We start from the raw sequence: 18,864 nt of genomic DNA, 5'->3' as shown, positions 1-18,864 counted from the left end.
AGTTATCAGTGAACACTAATCAGGAATCAAGACAAAAGCAAGAGACAACAACAAGCAACTGTTAAGATAAAAAGTTTAGCCCAGAAGCCTTCTTGCCAGCCTTCTTGAAGCCTTAATCTATGCGCAGTGAAAAAAACCAGGTTCGTAGAACTAAAAAGTCTTCACTTCAAAAACCAAGTCAAAAACTTAACTCAAAGCAAATGGACCAAGATCCTGCGATGGCCAGACCTTCCTCCGTTACGTAAAGCTGAAAGTTTACCTGTTTGTGGCCGTTACAGAGCTAAGAACGACCAGCGACTATGGAGTTTCGGTCGCGGTGACTTTAGGCGGTATCCAGTTCTGAAGGTCTACCTGAGCTTTACTCTGTCTGGAAGGTCAGGTGGACCTTCAGAACTGGACACCTCTTAAAGTAACCGCGACTGCATAGTTGCTGGTCGTTCTTACCTCTGTAACGGCCACAAACAGGTAAACTTTCAGCTTTACGAAACGGAGGAAGGTCTAGCCATCGCAGGCTCTTACTCTAAAACCCTCAACCTCAACCTTTAACCTCAGTATTTTAGTTAGTATTACAGGGATAGATTCCTATATAATTTCCTCTATTTTTAAACTAACAAAACTCTATTGTAGAGTACATTTTTAATCCGTAAACTTAACTTTCTAAAACGAACAAAAACCCGACGTCCGAGGCGTCGACCGCCGACAACCGGTTGCGATGACCGTCGACAATCTGTCGGCAATTTGTCGACCGTCCGACGGCCGCCGACAACCGTGTCGACAATTAGTCGACGACTTCCCGCTCACGACAGCCCGACAACTGGAACCGGACTCGTCCAAAGACCGCATCGTACTCATTACGTTAATAAATTCTTTACTTACAGGCGGAAAATGGTTAAGAATTGGACACCTAAAAATAATAAACAACTTTTTGCCTCGTTTCTTTTACATTACCGATATAAAAACCTACATGACGAACTACGGATTACGGAATACATATAAAAATAATAACAAATAATGTTAACATTAAATAATATTCACGTTATGAACAACAATAATAAAATATAATAGTAGGCGGGAGCGTGGTGAGAGTACAATAAAAACGTGTCCCACTCTAGTATCACTGGTAACTGCTATCAGCGTGGGAAGACCAGAACATGATACTACAAAATGCATTCAGTTATAAAACTGTTGTAAAATATAATAACTATTAATAACGCGTTTATGGCATAAATGCATGATGCAAATTAATTAATAATGGTCTGGAAAAAAGGGTAGAGGTCTACAAAATCAGGTTTTGCTTCAGCACCGAAGTCAGCACCTGATTTTGGCGACCTCTACCCACATAACACATACTTAGCACTATAATAATACATATAGGTAAAGTAGCAACTAGCAAATCATTTTTGGGAATCAAACCAAGTAATCTATTATATAGGTAATCTACATACTACTCTATGAATTCTACTTTACGTATGAAAATTGCGATCCAAGCCTCCTTTAGGTCAATTCATACTCAATAGAGCAAGCTCTACATAAAACCAAAAAAGTCTACACAATACACATATACCGACATTTTAAAGTTTAAGCCGTAACCAAATATGAAAACTAATAATACGAAACCACTTCTCCACGTTGGCCAATGACAAGTGATTACAAAAGTGTAAAGCTTTGTGTCAATGATTGCGATTGACATTGATCGTGCATGGTTCAGGATCGTAGTGACGATCATGGTCCATGGACCAACGTAAAGAGGGCCATTTGTAATAATAGCAACAAATATCAATGTGCGAAAAACCATTTCACTGAGCGCCGGCAATTGATAGCAATGTGACAGAGTGACAGAGCATCTGGCGCACTCACACGACTGCAGCAGGTGTAGTAAACCAGGGGCAAACATATTAAGTTCAATAACTTAATACATTAATCGATAAATAAATATGCAAATGTTTAAAAAAGTAAATATTCAAACGAATAGAGACGGAACTATCAACTTTTTACATATTTGATAAAATTATATTACATGCTAACAGTTTAGTATCCCTGCATCAGACTAATGAAAGCCAATGGAGTGAATATGTAATCGCCAACGAAATAATAGAGTGCGTTCGGGCTCGTCGCACACTCACACGTGGACAACTTTCACACAACACATGCATGCACCGTGCAGTAACATAAACACGACTTTACTCACACATACGCGCAAATAACCTCAAACACGGAATATTTGAGCTACATTCTACCACATTTACTACACATACTTGCATAAGATTACACTTTTAACTTATTAGGATCTAAATGTAGCTAAGGAAATTTCCCTCATAGTAAACAGTCAATTAAAATTACGTAACTACTAGTACTATGTAAAAGAATCAACTAAGTACTACTAACATTGTAGGAAATAGGAATGAAGACCCTGACATGCTTTTTGTTAGTGCTTATTAAAAATATAGTAAAACAATACATAAAAACACACACAAAGTTAAAAATAGTCATGCAATAAAACAGAAAGCGTTGTTAGTTATTACAAAACATATTCTTTTAAGTGTTAAAAACCAGTAACTATTCATTTTGTTCCAACAAAAGTGTGTGCTACATTCACAAAAAAAATTGGTTGATAAAATTGAAACGAGGATGAAAGAATTTGCACGAAAAACCCGCTGTAAAACCTCGTGAAAATGTTGGTCAAAATTTTTCGGTCTAACGTTTACAAAGTGAAATATTTTTAAAAAACATCTTGCTAGCAATCAAAACGTATATAGCTTGATTTAATTTCTCTGAAAGAGATTGAATCAAGCTTCATATATAAACAAAAAAACATTAAATTAAAAAAAATGACACGGATATCATCGATCTATAAAAAATAAAGAATATAGAAACAAATAGACAAAAACAAAAATCTAGGCATTAGTAATTAGACAATAACTTCCGATGAAGGTAGCCGACCTGGATACCAACCAGTTTCATGGAACAGACGACAAAGTCTAGACTGGGTAGTCTTCTCCTTTTCCTGGATGTTGTTAATCATGAATCATTATTATAATGTACTCATTTCCTTTATTCAACATAATATAAGAACCAAAATTCTCATAATACAAGGTGATCTAATGACGTAGATTTCTGTTTACCCAATTTCGCATTTTCCTAAAATCAATCTACTCGTTTGAATCTAACTTTTAGGTATCTACAATCTAGGCAATACCCGCGATCTAATGCCTAGATAGCTATCTAGCCGCCGTCATTTGACGCGGAAATCGAGCGTGCCGTGCCGAGATTGGTTTTAAATCTCGTTACGGGCTGCACTGTCGCCCTGTCGCGTCGACTCATCTACATTTGCATAGGCGTAAATTAGTATGCCCCAAAGGCGTTACATCTAACCGTTATGCAGACAGTGTTAATCTTTATGCACCTACAGAGCAAACTCTCGAGTCTAAAGCACTTGCAAAGATAGACAAACATACGCAATATCAAATGCGGAAAAATAAACCCTGACAATAGTGAAATCACATAAAAAACGGACAATAAAACAGAAAATCACAAAAGCAACGCGACAAAAGAAGTAAATCTGGGTTCAATAGATTTAATGCAAAAGAATGATATTCGGAGTAAAAATATGCTCATTGTTGCCGTGAGATTTCGGATTTCGACGAGGCGTTCGGAAGATGGGTCGAGCATTTTAAATGTTCAATGGCGCGTGGAGCGACCGGGTCCCTTGTTGTGTTAGCAGCCATTTTGTGAAGCCCGGACACGAATATAACATTCCCTTCATTTGAAAAGCAAATGAAAGGTATTGGGTTTGTAAACAAAACGTCTGTTGTTTTTAGAATCTAGTAGAGATAGGATAAATTATTATAATGCACAATCCCAGTAGAGTCATTTATAAAATATTATTTTATGATAGCAGCTATAAGTAAACAGCTCTGTGCCTCGTGACTTTATTCGAGTAGATTGTAGAACGAGTTCTACGATGTAGGAGTCAAAAAAAGTACTTAGCTCATTTATAAACAATATTATGTATTACTTAGTAACGTCGTCGTATGTAGGTCCAGTATGTAAGTTGTGATAACATAATATATTAACTAACAATCAAACTATAAATCTTTTATTTATCACGAGTCATGACCTACTCGGTCGATACTGGGCGACAATACACGTGTTGTTAACTAGTAAAAATTATCAACTCGTTACAAAGTGCACTTGGCACTCGACAGATTTTGAATGGTGGTTTAGGATAGTTTATTTTATCGTTGTATGGATTGGCTGGTATCTAGTTACAAGTCAAAAGGTGTTTCGTTCCCTCTTACTAGTAATCATCTAAACCGCGTCAACAATATAGTATGCTAGGACAACATTAATGCAGTATTTGTCAAGCTGTAATGTTGGTTGAGTATTAGTATATTTGCACGATAACTACGGCCAACAATATTATCCTTCTAAATATGATATTCTCCTATCACGAGGCTAGTCACAAAATATCACACGCCTCGCCAAATATGACTGTACGATTGATTAATAGACGTATTATACATTCCAACTAACATAGATGATGTAAATAAAGTATTAAATAACAATAAGCAGGAAATAATGCAGCCTAAACTTGACTTAACTCTGGAGGGCAGAGTCAAGATTCAAGAAGAATCAAAATATAATAATAAAAGAGACAGAGTACAGACAGAGCACAGATTAGCGAAGTAGCGAACAAACACGAGTTACGTAAGGACATTCAACACGAGAACTAGTGATAACGAATTCGCTAATTGATAATTCGTGAGCGGTGACGCAGCCCAAACGACGTGACATTGAACATATTTGTGCCACGGCGAGTTCGTTCACACCAGCCAGCGGCTTAGATAACACGAATCAGATGCAATCACTCGAGGACGTTTTACGCTTCCTACCGTCATACGATACGACCTATTACACGAAATGTCAGCGAATTAATGTAAGTACTAAGTAGTAAGAAGTTGGTTGACTAAATAATATATCTTTTATCATTTATTTAACCGTTTTAAAAAAATTCTGTTTTACATTCATATATGAAGAAAATAAGAAGCCCTAAAATGATCCCTCGAGATACACCCAAATCAGATGAATTAGCTGATAGGAAAAAGATTTTCAAATTATAATCGTTGCAATGTTATAGTAAGTAAGATTTGTTTTGATAGTTTACGTTGATTCTCTATTTATCTATTTATTATATCTGTTCCAAATTAGAAGACAATATAATATTGATTTCAGTCACACCTGTTGTATGATATAGCTCAGCCAGTTTGTATGTCAAACGTAGATCGTCAGACTAATTGTATGTACCATCAAAGAAATTGATTCCTAGGCAGTTGACAGACCAACGTCATTTGGTCGGATCATGTCAATTCAATGTTAATTGTGATATGTTGGCTGGGTATGATGTAACGCGACCAAACTACGTAGGTCCCCCATCTGCCTAGGAATCAACTTCTCTGATAGCACATAATATCTATACCTAAGTATGTTGCGTTCGGTTGTATGACGCGGTCGGGTCGGTCCGTCGCGGTCGCAATTCGCAACCGCAATATTGACTTTATGGTTACCCGCATGACAATATATTCATAATTATATGTAATTATATTATGCAGCTAAATGAAAATATAAAATATATTTTAGTTCACTATAAATAGTTATAATAACATACAAAATTGCAACTAGATTTCTTTACATACTGCAAAACGTTTCTATCGCTTCCTTTTACGTTTTAAACAAATTTTCTGATTTACCTATATATCTATGTTAGTTCTAGAGTCATTAATAATGCCACGATAGATATCTGCCGCTACAGTCTGAACACATTTTTGAAGATTTTAAACAGTTTTTTGGATAAAATCATTTAGATGGTACGTCACCAAATTCTACTACTTTGTCTACCTTTATTTTTAGAGTCAGTTTTACTGCATAGCGACATCTCCATCAAACAAACAAAATATTTTTCGGCCATTGATAAGAAAACATCATCAAATGCAATTATTGTCTTTGCGACATATGAATACGCATACACAAACGTCTTAATTAACCAACATCTGCTTCAACAGACTTAATAATAAACATGTGCATAGGGATCTACTTATAACTGTTTTTTTTTTCTCTTTGTAAAAATATTTTATTAGCACTCTCTCTTTCTTTGGATTGTGATGAAAGTTGTTGTATATTTTAAGCGTATTTATATAAGCCTTATGTATGTTTACGATATTAGTCTGTCACATATTAAATATTTCAATCATTATTTCAATTTAAGTTTGTTTCAGCAGTTTATCTTAGACAGAATTTCTATAATAATTTATTATTTCACTATCAAGAGAAATATCTGCTAGTTTTTTCTTTATCATATATTAACACAAAAATATTTAAAATTACTTACTTTTAATGGGTAAAGTTCATCCTATTTTTCGTCTCCTGATATTTCCCTTTCACCCTTTATAGCTGTGCATAAGTCTACATTTAGTTTTTATTTTACCTGATGATAAATATTCTCGCTTATCTATCAATCTAGTACCTGTTCTTTTCCCACGTCACAGTTATCCGCCAGTATCGTGACGAATCACAATATCATCAGGAATGTCTATCGCTTCCTTCTTCGTTTTAAATTCATCGAGCATTCACTCGCTGGCATTTAACTGGTAAGTAGTAGGTACCTCGAGTAGACGTATGTTATACACAAGGTGCTAGCACATCTGCCTCGCTAGATCGATCGTTTATTTCAATTTAATAGTCATCAATATCAGTTTCGTGACTATCTGCTATCCTGTCCTCGTCGTACGGTACATTATAACATTATCTTTATTTTATTCTTAGAATATTTAAATGTTTTTACCGAGTTTATTCACGATTATTGTCCGTGCGAAGGTCTGTCTCTGTATAATTTTTATTTTTTCATGCTAACTAGTTACTTCTTCGTATTAATATTAATTTACATTTCGGCCATGAATATTTATCGCGTATAGGATATGAGTTTCCTCTTTTGTGGTCTTGTACTCATGTGTACGACGAACACAAAGGGAAAAACTAAAGTACATAATTTACACTGACAAAATTTCATCATCTATTGGTTCGCTATTGGGTCAAAAATTATGATTAATAAAGTATTAATGACGTAGCAAATAAGTAAATAAACTAATTTCTCTAATTTAATTCTGCTGTCTGATAGAGGAAGTGCGGAGTCTCTCAATTTTGTCAGTGCATACAAATGAAAAACTATCAGACAGCAAACTTAAATCGCAAATAGCAACTAGGAAATGGTCGGTGAAATATAATTTCCTACTGGTGGGTAATTCTGGATTTGTGACACGTCGGTAATTAGTTGGAATATAATTAGTCATAGCATCACTCACGTTACCAGACTGTTAATACATTTAACTATCAGTATAATTAGGGCGGCTTACACAACTGCACAACGGAAATACTGCAGCCAGTTTCGATGGCTTTCAAATGTAATTATTGATATAAAATTTCGTTTTTGTTAACTCGACTGAACCTGTTTAAAAAAACTCAGGGGTCGCAGAGAGGAGCCGTCTGCGCCTAATTCAATACGCGGCCCCCTTCGAGGGGCGCCGAAATTGTCGGTGCAGCAAAAACAGTCGCAACCGACGGGAGTTTTTTGCCTGACGGCCAAAAAAGCGCCAAAAATATGATCGGCTCGGCTGCTTACCGATAGCGAGCAACTCGGGGCGGATAGGGCAATCCTCGACATGCATAACTCCGGGATAATCACCTCGGCCGGTGTCGTAACATAACGCATCGCCGGTCAGCTCCGCCGCACAACACTGCACATCCACAGAATCGCCATCACACACACCGATCGATCACACCGTCGCACACCCTACTGCTACACTGCACACACACACTATCACGGTCGCGTGCGGCGCGCGCTACGGACGCCGATGCATTGCCGGCGCGCGGCGCTCCCGGCCGCGCAACAGCTGACGGGAGGCGCAGCGCCCCTCCCCCCGCCCGCCGCGCGCGCACTCGGTGCGTGCCGCGCCCCTCCCGCCCCTCCGCCGCGCCCCCCGCGCGCCGCACCTCTAATCCATTATTTACGGACGGCCGACCGGTTCCAGGCGCGCTCGCTCAGCCGGTCGCCTCGCGACGTCGAACGTAATGCCCTTCCTATGTCCGGCCTAATGCGATAAGATTACGGTCAATAGAGCTCGGAGCGGCCCCGGTTCCTAGCCGGAGTCGTCGGCGGTCGCAGATCGCGATAATCTCTCGAGATTAACAAAGTAATAGAGGGCTCGACGCGAATCCTCATTAGGGGGGTCGACAATGTAGAAATGGATGCGACTCCTCAGGTGAACGAACTGCCCCGCCGGCATCGGCCGGGACCGAAAGCACTAAAACACCTATAACTCGGACGAACGTTCTGTTGTGCGCCGCAAATGCAGCTCCGAGGCAGTAAATCAACGTTCGGTTCATAAAATTGTTTAAAAAAGAAGTCGTAAAAAATTTCGAGACGTCGCGATACATCTTGAGTTGTCTTGAGCTTATCCACGAGAGGTTTGATAATGTTATGAGCCGGCTGGACGCAGGATAAAGTCATAATAATGATCCTGCATAAAAGTTTCACGACTACCCCGGCCCGGTGTTGTATCTGGTCACTAAATCTCGCTTCCGTGAAACATGTAAACGTCGTTATCTTATTTCTGAGAAAGTGTTTAAAACAAAACCGTGCCCTAATCTTTGTCTTCAGAGAATTACAGATGCGAACCACGCCGTAGTTCCTTGGAAAATAAAATAACCCATGCCACATAGGATTTCTTGTTCCAGAGAGAGATTTGTAAAAGCTTAGAAGAGCTTTCTAATAAAAAAAATATATTTGGAGCTTAGTAAAAATTTGCTTTAATAAGTGAAACCATAAACTTCAAAAAGGAGGTAAAACAAGGAAGCAGAAATAAACAAGACGTAAATAGCAACAAAGTAGGAACATACTATGCTGTAGAATTACGTATTGTTCGGTACAATACCAATGCGGCGAAAGTTAATTAGCGGGAGCATTACGTGCGCTCGCAGTCGCAAGTGGGGCAAATTGCGAGCTAAACTGGGGACACTCGTAAAATCCACGCGGGGAGCTCGTATAATATTTCAATTTCATGACTAATCGGGGCTCAATCTGCTAAAGATCTTAATATATTCCGATCGGGACTCCCACGTCGATCGGCTTCCGTTCGCAAAGTATCATATTCGCAATCTAATGCGCGAAGATGACATTAGATACGGCAAAAAGTACAAGAGTTCACGCGCGGATGGATACCCGACGGAGTCTGCAGTCTTTCATTATGGAGTTCGCGGTAACACCGGCATCGGGCGAGCCGATTCCGAGATGCCTTCCCCGAGATCCACTTTCGGCGGCCGGCCGTAGATATCACGTAGTTCGCGGAACTTTGTTACCTGTGGTGCGCCAGCGCAGCGCGCCAAGGTGAACGTTCGGGCCAAGGACGGCCGGCGGGTGGGGAGGGGCGAGGCGATACCCCCCTCCCCTCCTCCAGTCCCTCTCGCCGCGCCTCCCGGGCCCGAGTAAACGACACGAACCTTCCGAGACGGGCGGTGCGAGGCAGCAAAAAAGGGTCCGACGGAACAAATAGAAAACGTTCAAGTAAAAAAAAACAGGGAACACAAATAGCAGGCCTCTCAAATAACAGAACTCGGGCGCTGCAGTTTAGTATTTGGCTCCACAAAAAACTCAAACATAGGAGCGTATCGTACTCGCCTACGCAGAGGGCAGACATGTCAACATACGTGATGTAATAGTCGACCGATAAAAACTGCTAACGGAAGAGCTAACCGGCTTCGCTGGCAGCTCGCTCGCGTCTCGACTCGACGAAGACGTCACACCAATACACATTTCTTTTTTACGCGATTCTTTAGAAAGATGGAACAACCCCGTATTTACGACTAAAGTAATAAATATTTTGTCGGATGTTTTCGTTGTTTCTGCAGCTGCTGTACTACCGTTGCCGCATATTATGCGTTAGATAGTGTAGGGACATAAATCGACGAGTTATCGCAGTCCTGCGGAACAGCAGAGGTCTCATCGGTTGCAATTACTCGCTCGGTTTACTGCCTGTTACATCACCGGTCACAAATAGACTCTGAAGTGGTCGGCGCTCGGCGTGCGGTGCGGCGTGCGTGCAAGACGACGGCACGCCCCGCGCTTCTCTAGCATGATGAGCGTCGAATGAGAGAGAAAGAGACGAGACAGTGTTACAGTTAAGCAGGAACTCTATTTATATGCAAATATAACCTCGGAGCCGACACCTGTTTGCGTATTCTCAGCACCGCGCCGCTTCGTGGCTCCGTCTCCGGTATCCTTCGCGTTATGAAATACTAACTCGTCGTTCCTTATATTATGGTAATGATTTTTATTGGAACACGACGCCTAGTTTTTATAAAAACTATAATTTTACAGGAGACGAGCCCTCATTTATTCATGTTCCCACCGGAATTTGCAGCGTTCATGCCTACCTCCTTCCTTTGTATCGTTTAGCCAGGGTTTAGCTGTCTCGCGTGTACGTTCAGGAGTCAGGATGCTCACACGTCACCTTTGACATAAAAAACACCCTTTATGTCAATTTTATTTTCTCTTCTATTGCACTACGTTGCGTTGTTTTTACATTAAAATTTTTATTTTCTAGCAGTGCGGCGCTCCGCTAAGCCCTTTCGGAGCGCGAAATGATTTGACGTTAATTCTGCAGGAGCCCTTTTCAATCTGTCCGGCGGACGTTGAGTGTGTTTCGGTGTTCGGGTGTTTCGTTTATTTTGTTTACACGTGTCGCCTCATCGCCATCATCGTCGTCATTACTCGCGAGGGTTGCGTGCTGTCTAACGTGGTCTCCGCACGCGAGTCCGTTGACCTCCGGTGCTTCTAAATCAGCGGTCATGTTAATGCGTACATCATGGATGGGCGTGACATCGAGCAATAACACAAACACCACGAGTAGCCGATATCGCTGATATCGAGCAATCGGACGAACGCCATGGGCCGAAGATATCGAACAATCGGACCAAGACGGTCGCGGGAGCGTCGCCCGCTCCGTCCTTCGCTGCCCTTTGGTCAATGCCTCCGCGATGACACATAATTCAAAGTATCGAGTTTAATTCTCGTATTTTTGTAGAGCACACATTTACCCACGTGTAATTCTGTGTACCTGGTATTTACGGCGTCAAAATATTCTAACATGCGAGTGATTGGATTAAGATGGGCTCAGCGGTTTTCTATGGAACCTAATATATTATTTTCTTAAAATGTGCAACAAACTCCGATCTAAAAACTTTTAACGTTACTATATCTCGGATTATAGATAATGGTGCGAATACCTGACTTAAACCGTATCCGATTACTTATCCCTTCCAATTATAACGTCTATAGTAAATTGCGTTTCTTAGAAGTCTGTTCAAAATGTTTCCTACCAGTATTCTGATACATATTTTGAAATTCCTAAATGCAACCTGGGCTTCTTTGCGAGTTAACTCTACTTAAACTTCCAAATTCATTTTTCTCATCTTATAAATTCTCTTAAATGTTGAATTTCCTGCACTTAAGTAAACTCAAAGTGAGCGTGCTCAAAAGAAAAACGCCCGCTGAAAATTAGTCGCAAAAATAAATCCCACCAAAGCGTAGTGCGTCGAAAATTCAATCAACATAACATTACGGCTCGAACGGCGAATAATAGGAGCGAAAACACAGAGATGAAAGCAAAACAGCATTTACGGGCCCTTTACTCGCCATATTTAAGTGTCAGCGGCGGATTAAGTAGCGGGGAGTTCGACGGGCGACTCGCGATTGCTCATGTTGTAATAAAATTCTCCTTTGATGTGACGGCGGCAGCCGGTGCCGGGGTCTCGGGGTGAAACACCCGCGGCGTCTTGCGTCGTCTCGCGTCATCTCGCGTCGCGCCGCCTCTCTCTCTGACCCACAGAGCGTCGTCTTGCGCTATCTAGTTCTCGAATATTTATGACGAGGGATCCTTTTCGAGTGGAGAGCTATTTTTGTGCAATATTGATGGTTCGGAAGCTTACTTCGCACTTTCCATTCGGATTAATGTATATCTTATTCGACTTATGTAGGGCTCCGGTGTTTTGTGTTGGGGCTTCACGTTCAGTCTGGAGCTGGAGTCGTCGCGTCTATTTTATTTTCAAATCCACTTAGCGATGCCGCGCTAAAACCTTCATTTTAACAAGGTGTGCTAATTATTTTAGCGAGCGTGCACGCCGAAGGCTTCGGTGTTTGTTTGTAGGAGCGTCACTGAAGCGCTGAACATTTATGTTAACAACCTCTGAATGGCATTAAAATTAGAGTATATTCGCGACACTTTCATCGCAAAAAAAACTATTAAGATAACTCGCTGCGTACATTACCTTGGATTTAATACACACCTCGCTCTGGTATCGGATAGAGCAATTACTGCACATAATATACGGTATGTCAGGTATTCTGTGCCATTTCAATTATTTCTGCGGTGGAATAACATTAGCGCCTGTTCGCCCACTAATAAACTCGGCCCGGAGGGACTCATTAAACCGAATTACCAATTTCATTAATATAATAATTCTAGAGTGCGAAATTGAATTGGAGAATATTTTTAGCGAATAATGTCACAATGGCACTTGTGTGGAGAGGTGGGGTCGAAAATCAGCGGAAGAGTGAAATGTTCGTTGTTCACTCAACATTGTCTATCTTCGATACAACGAGTTCATTTTGTATTGAAATAATTAACTACTCTACATACGGAAATATATATAATAATTATGAAGGAATATGATCTTAACTAAAGGTATGGTGAATTAAGAAGCAACATTTGGTCTCAGTAAACTTTAAAAAAGCATATTACAACCTTAATTTATGCCTTACCCAGATGTAATTAGTAATTACTAATAACACCAGATTTTTAGACTTAGATGCATTAACACGAGCATTAGCACGTCGACATGTTTTAGCCGTAGGTTGCAAGTGCGTTGCACGGTGCACCACAGTCGTTCAACACGTTTAATTAACGAGTTAGACTGGATCCGCCAGATAAATCTCACGTCGGCACCGCGACACCGGCGCGCGACAAAAGGACGGCAGAATCTCTTTCTTCTGTCCGCCTGCGACCCGACCACAGATTCATAGGCATATTAGCGAGCCCGACAGACGTTGTCCCGTCTTAACTGTGAAGTTTAAATTGTCAAAAGTGAAGTATAACTTAATTTTTTTAACTTCCACGCAATTTTACCGAATTGTAACAAAATAATGAGGCGTTAAAATAGCGAAGCTAGTAAGCCCTTGAGGAAAACAAAAGAGTTTAAAGTTTGACGTCTTTCTTTGTTTGAAAGCAATACGTATTTAAGTTCCATAATTCACTTATCAGTAAAGGTCGATAGTATTCTGATTGCTGAGCATATATTTGATATATAGAGATACGACCCATCTCTACAATATTCTAATTCTATGTATACTCTAAACCGAACGGATTAGGGACTTTGTAACTTAGAGTCGAACTCTTCGAGACAAAATTTCGTTGGGGATTATAAAAGATTGAACATCGACAGGTCGCCTTAAGAGCTTTATTATGTACGCGAAAAAGTTCTCTCGAAGCCGGTTACTGCTTTTTTTATTTGAGCTTAAATGTAACGTAAGCCTTATAATATTACATATTATGTATATTTTCTTTGCATATATTATAATGTACCAGATGACGCCGAAATTAGTTTATCAAAAGGAAACCGTACATTTTTCGCAACAGAAATCAGAAAATAATATCTTATAGGCATGAAGAGGTAACAGACAGACACATTTTCACATTTTAAATAACTAGGTGCTATTAACAATAATAATTAGATAAACATAATTATATTAAATAATCTAGATTCTACCACTGCATCACTTTCCATTAATGTCTGATAATTTTTTTTGACGCAAAACAGAAAAATGCGACATTTTGAAGAAGGGTAGTCGCGAATGACTTCGCTCAGAGAGAACGGTGTCAGAACAAGGAAAAATAGGTTAGTGAGTTTCAAACGCGAATATTAAAGCTCGTCTTTTATTACTCCATCCCCTCATCTCGTTGTCTGTCCCCTAACCCTTAGAGATAATGAATGCTAAAAATGTACGAAAAAATGTTAAAGACAAACTATAATATTATTTATCAAATATTTAAATTGTAGTTTCTTTTTAGGCACGACAATTCAAATAAATCCTAACTTTCGTTACTAATATTAATGAAATTTGGTATGGTGATACTTAGAGTGACGAGAAATAACATAGGATAGTTTTTAAAACGGCATATTGTACGGTTGCCGCGTGATAAACAAATTTCGACCATCATCTAGTACAACAATATTGATGCCTTCAAATTGCCAATCGCCTTAAAAAAAACTGAAGACATAACGAGTCTGAAATGCTAGTTACACAGTCATTAAACCTACAAGTTACATTTTACAACCAACGACCAAGACTCGACGATCCTTTCACATTTCACACGTGCCCGTAAAGTATCAAGACTGTAATAATTACCGCGAGCCGGCGGCGGCGCGGCGTTTGTCGGCGGGTAGATAAGAGGAACTCGCCGCCCTTCCACTCCCCCCTCTCCCCCTTCCCACTCCCCCTCTCTCTCTTTTCACTCCCCCCACCCCCTCGCCGGATGCTCTCACACTGCCCTATTTATAAGTTCAACTTTGGGCGCAGCAACTTCAAACGGTATAGCTGCATCTAATGTTATTTACATTTCGCGTCTAGACCCGCTGTGTTGTCGTAACATTTCCTAGCCGGATACAAACCCAACTTGAATCGAAACGAATTTTATCATAATGACTTCAAAGAGTTCCATTTTAATAAACCAAAAAGCTACGTTCAGAATCTTTAGTCCTTGGATTTATGTAATTTGCCGAAATTGATTTTCTATCTTTATTTTCTATTTATTAAGACTAAGGATTAAATTAAGATCTGCCAGGAATTTAGGCGACTTAAAAATTGAATAAAAAAGGAAAAAGCTGTTAATTAAGAAAAAAACATCTAGTTATTTCTCATTTCAGGTACATTACGTGGATGACAAAATGGCAGGAGTGAGTGTAAGACAACCAAACAACAAAAAATTAGGGACAATAATCTATACATCTATATTCTATACATCTATACATATTAGTGATGTAACGGATATTCGCATTCGCATTCGCGAATATCCGCGTATTTTTCAATATTCGCATTCGCAAAAATTATGCGAATATTTAGCGAATGTTTTAATAATCAAAAAGGAAATTATTATATGCATGCATTTGAAATAATATAATAATACAATAGATAATACAATAGATAACACTTAGATTTTTTTATTATATCATACTTCTACATTCTTAATTAAAGCCTCATTAGTCATTTATGAAAAAATAACTTCAGAGATCTTATCAAATCTAACATTAATCAGCCTTGTTGGTATACTATGTAAGGTTTGCATTCATTTAGTAGTATATTATTACTTTACTATCATTTTTAAATAAAGTTTACAATTTCTATTTACTAAAAAAGTAAACAATTACTTGAAACATAAAACATAAAACTAACCTCAAAACAAAATAAAATTTTTAGAATGAACTTTCTGTGACTAAATTCATTCAATTATAGTCTGTCAAGAAAGTGAAGAAATTAAAAAGTGGCAACATCGTAGTGTCTTCCCTTTCAAATCAATCTAAGAAAAAAGGGGTGACACTACGATGTTGCCACTTTTTAATTTCTTCACTTTCTTGACAGACTATAAGCAATATCGGTTCGGCTATGTTCAATTTAAACATGGCCGACACGAAACGTCAAACCTGTCGAACATTTTAAGCGCGCTTTTTTTTAAATTTTAAAACATTCGCATTCGCGAATGTTGAAGATAAATATTCACAATCGCATTCGCATTCGCGAATGTGAAAAATACAACATTCGTTACATCACTAATACATATAAATAAAATTGGAGTGTCTGTTTGTAATATTGAAAGAACCGTTTTTTACTAAATGCATATGAATGTATATAGGGTACAGACACCAAAACAACATTTTTTACAATTTTTGTCTGTATGTCTGTCTGTCTGTCTATCTGTCTGTTTGTTCCGGCTAATCTCTGAAATGGCTGGAGCGATTTTGACGGGACTTTTTTTGGCGCATGGCTGATGTAGTAAGGAAAAACTTAAGCTACTTTTTAACCGACTTCCAAAAAGGAGGAGGATATAATATTATTACATTTTTGGCACATATGACATAGCTGATGTAGTAAGGAATAACTTAGGCTACTTTTTAACCGACTTCCAAAAAGGAGGAGGATATAATATTATTTCACTTTTATTATAAATGAACCTTAAAAAGGGGATTTTTTTTTGTCTTTTTTATTATCTTTGTTATCACATTTTGCTGACGCGGACGAAGTCGCGGGCAACAGCTAGTTTTACAATATGAATGCATTATGTAGTTCTAATTTGGCTACTTGTCAAAAAAGCCTTATAACTAATAGTTATTTTAGCTGTATCTTTATATTTTAACCGTTTATATATCAATATCAAAACGTATAATTTCATAACACTTGAATAATGATTATCAATGCGATAGTGTAAGCCCACACGTAAACATCACAATAACTCATGCACGCAACACAACTGCAGTCCCAACTCTCAAGTCGCCAGTCAGAGGTCTCTCGGGTCACCCACGCTAGCGATATAAAACTACTGTTAAATATTTTGTGACTTATATTATTTATCAATATAAACATATTGATAAATAAGTAGGTACTAGATTCTAGAACTATCTCTTGACTCTTGCTAGCGACTTCTTCCGTTTTTTCCTCGTTTTCCTCTGATTCTTCGCTCTTATTGGTCGCAGCGCGATGCTATATCGAGATTTAAGAAACTTCGATAGGCACAATTTAGAATTATGCGCTGTTTCATCTACTACAATAATTTTATATACCTACTATGAAAAATAGACGGCTGAATCTCAGTCCTATAAATAAGCACACAAAATTTTAACACAATCGTTCCAGCAGTTTCGGAGTTTGGCAAAAATCAGCTGCGCCATCACGATGGCAATCCCTGGTCTCCATCATCCCCAAGTCCCAACATTCGGAGAGGCCTCTTAACGTAACGAGTAGCGTACACGTAATTTCACATTTTATTATCGGGTACCTACTACCTACTCCGGTATCCGTACATCGAGTGTGGTGCCTATCAGCCACTCGAGCCGACAATAATGGATTTGTCAACAAGTAACTCTAGCTGGGGACTCGAGTTACAGACAAACATACAAACATGCAGCCTACAGTACCACTGGAGTCGGGAACACCCGCGCACTCTAAATATTATGTATTTTATAATTGGATATCACAAGGGTCCCGTCAATTGCATACAGAATGATGTATTTTGTGAAAATCATATCAATTATATCTTCAACAAGATACAGATAGAGTCCAGGGGCTTGCCGCACTGCGAATTTTAACGGCGCGGATTTTTTTCGCAATTCTATAATACATCGCATCTTTTGAGAGTATCCACACTGCCGATGAAAAATTATATGAATAAATTCGCGGGCATATAAATCGCGCGGTTAAAATTCGCAGTGCGGATGGGGCCTAACACTGCGTTTCCAATAATAAACAAAGTCACTCATACAACATTTTTATTTTGACTGAATTAACTATGTTTACACTTTAAAACAAAAATTAAAAGTTGCGAGCACCTCTAAACAGGCAAATCTGAGAATAGAAGTTTAGTACACTGTTTAGAGCTGTAGTAAGAAACGAACTGACTTGTTGAGCGGCTTTTTTAAGTAAAGGCAATAACTGGCTATATTTTGTTTGAGTAGGTAACAATAAAGTTTAGTGGAATAATACCCGAGTCAGGTATACTATTTCAGAGAATAAAACAAAAGATATGACAACGACTGAGTAACTGTATCAACACAGATTACCTACTAGTTACTTAGTACAAACTCAGAAGAGAAAATACAAGTGTTACGCGCTTACGATCAAAGACTTACGATGCGCTACTGCATTGTCTTGCTACTACAAATTATATTAAACCACGCTTAAGATCGAGACTCTTAGTATGAAGATCATAGCCTACACTGCATTAGTATAATATATACATTAGTAAATATTGTATTAGCTACCTCTTCTAATAGAGGGAGAGTGAGAAAGATAGAGGATACGAGTCAATAGATAACCCTCAATTACATAACTCTTGCACAATCTACTTTGCAATTTAACTCTATAAGTCGCAATCTACCAGCTGCATCGAGCCATCTGTAGGCAAATGGCAATAGCTTGTAAACTAACATCTTAGCATTTATATAACTTCCTCCACCCAGCCTTAGATACCTACAGGTGCTTAGAACAAAGGACAAGCGCCAACAGATGTGAACACACCTTGCGCTGGTGAATCTAACGGTGGCTTACGTAAATAACTATTAATCTAGTTTGTATGACTAAAATGTTTATTACTGTTTATATTCATTTAATAGCTTTTGTAATTGTATACAGTGTTAATTATAATTATAAAAGCTCTGAATATTTAGCTTTTTTGTAGGAGTATAGTCTACAGTCTGTCTACTATTATAACACTAGCTGTCCCGGCAAACGTTGTTTTGCCATATATATATATATATATATATTTTTTTTTGGTATGAAAAATAGATGTTGGCCGATTCTCAGACCTACTCAATATGCTCACAAAATTTCATGAGAATCGGTCAAGCCGTTTCGGAGGAGTATGGCAACGAAAACTGTGACACGAGAATTTTATATATTAGATATACGCCACCACGCGAATCGCGATAGATCGCGCGAAATGTGAGAAAGGTGAAAAAGTCAATTCTGAATACATATTCAAAGATCTTAGT

At 38.8% G+C, this 18,864-nt stretch overlaps 1 protein-coding gene across 3 annotated transcripts in view; it reads right to left on the bottom strand.

Moving 5' to 3' along the window:
• Window positions 1–18,864, bottom strand: part of LOC121729124 (zinc finger protein jing homolog) — a 200,233-nt gene that overhangs the window by 46,043 nt on the left and 135,326 nt on the right. The window contains exon 1 of one of the 3 annotated variants that reach the window (XM_042117513.1): window positions 7,736–7,896. The exons of 1 other annotated variant lie outside the window; for it this stretch is intronic. In XM_042117513.1, coding sequence (XP_041973447.1) covers window positions 7,736–7,755 — 20 coding nt within the window. In that variant the 5' untranslated portion in view covers window positions 7,756–7,896. One more of the 3 variants, XM_042117514.1, reaches the window with a different exon arrangement.

The sequence above is a fragment of the Aricia agestis genome, chromosome 7, assembly GCF_905147365.1.
Source record: "Aricia agestis chromosome 7, ilAriAges1.1, whole genome shotgun sequence".
Taxonomy (NCBI): Eukaryota; Metazoa; Arthropoda; class Insecta; order Lepidoptera; family Lycaenidae; genus Aricia; species Aricia agestis.
The sequence above is the reverse complement of the archived record's forward strand: the minus strand, read 5'-3'. Positions and strand labels throughout refer to the sequence as shown.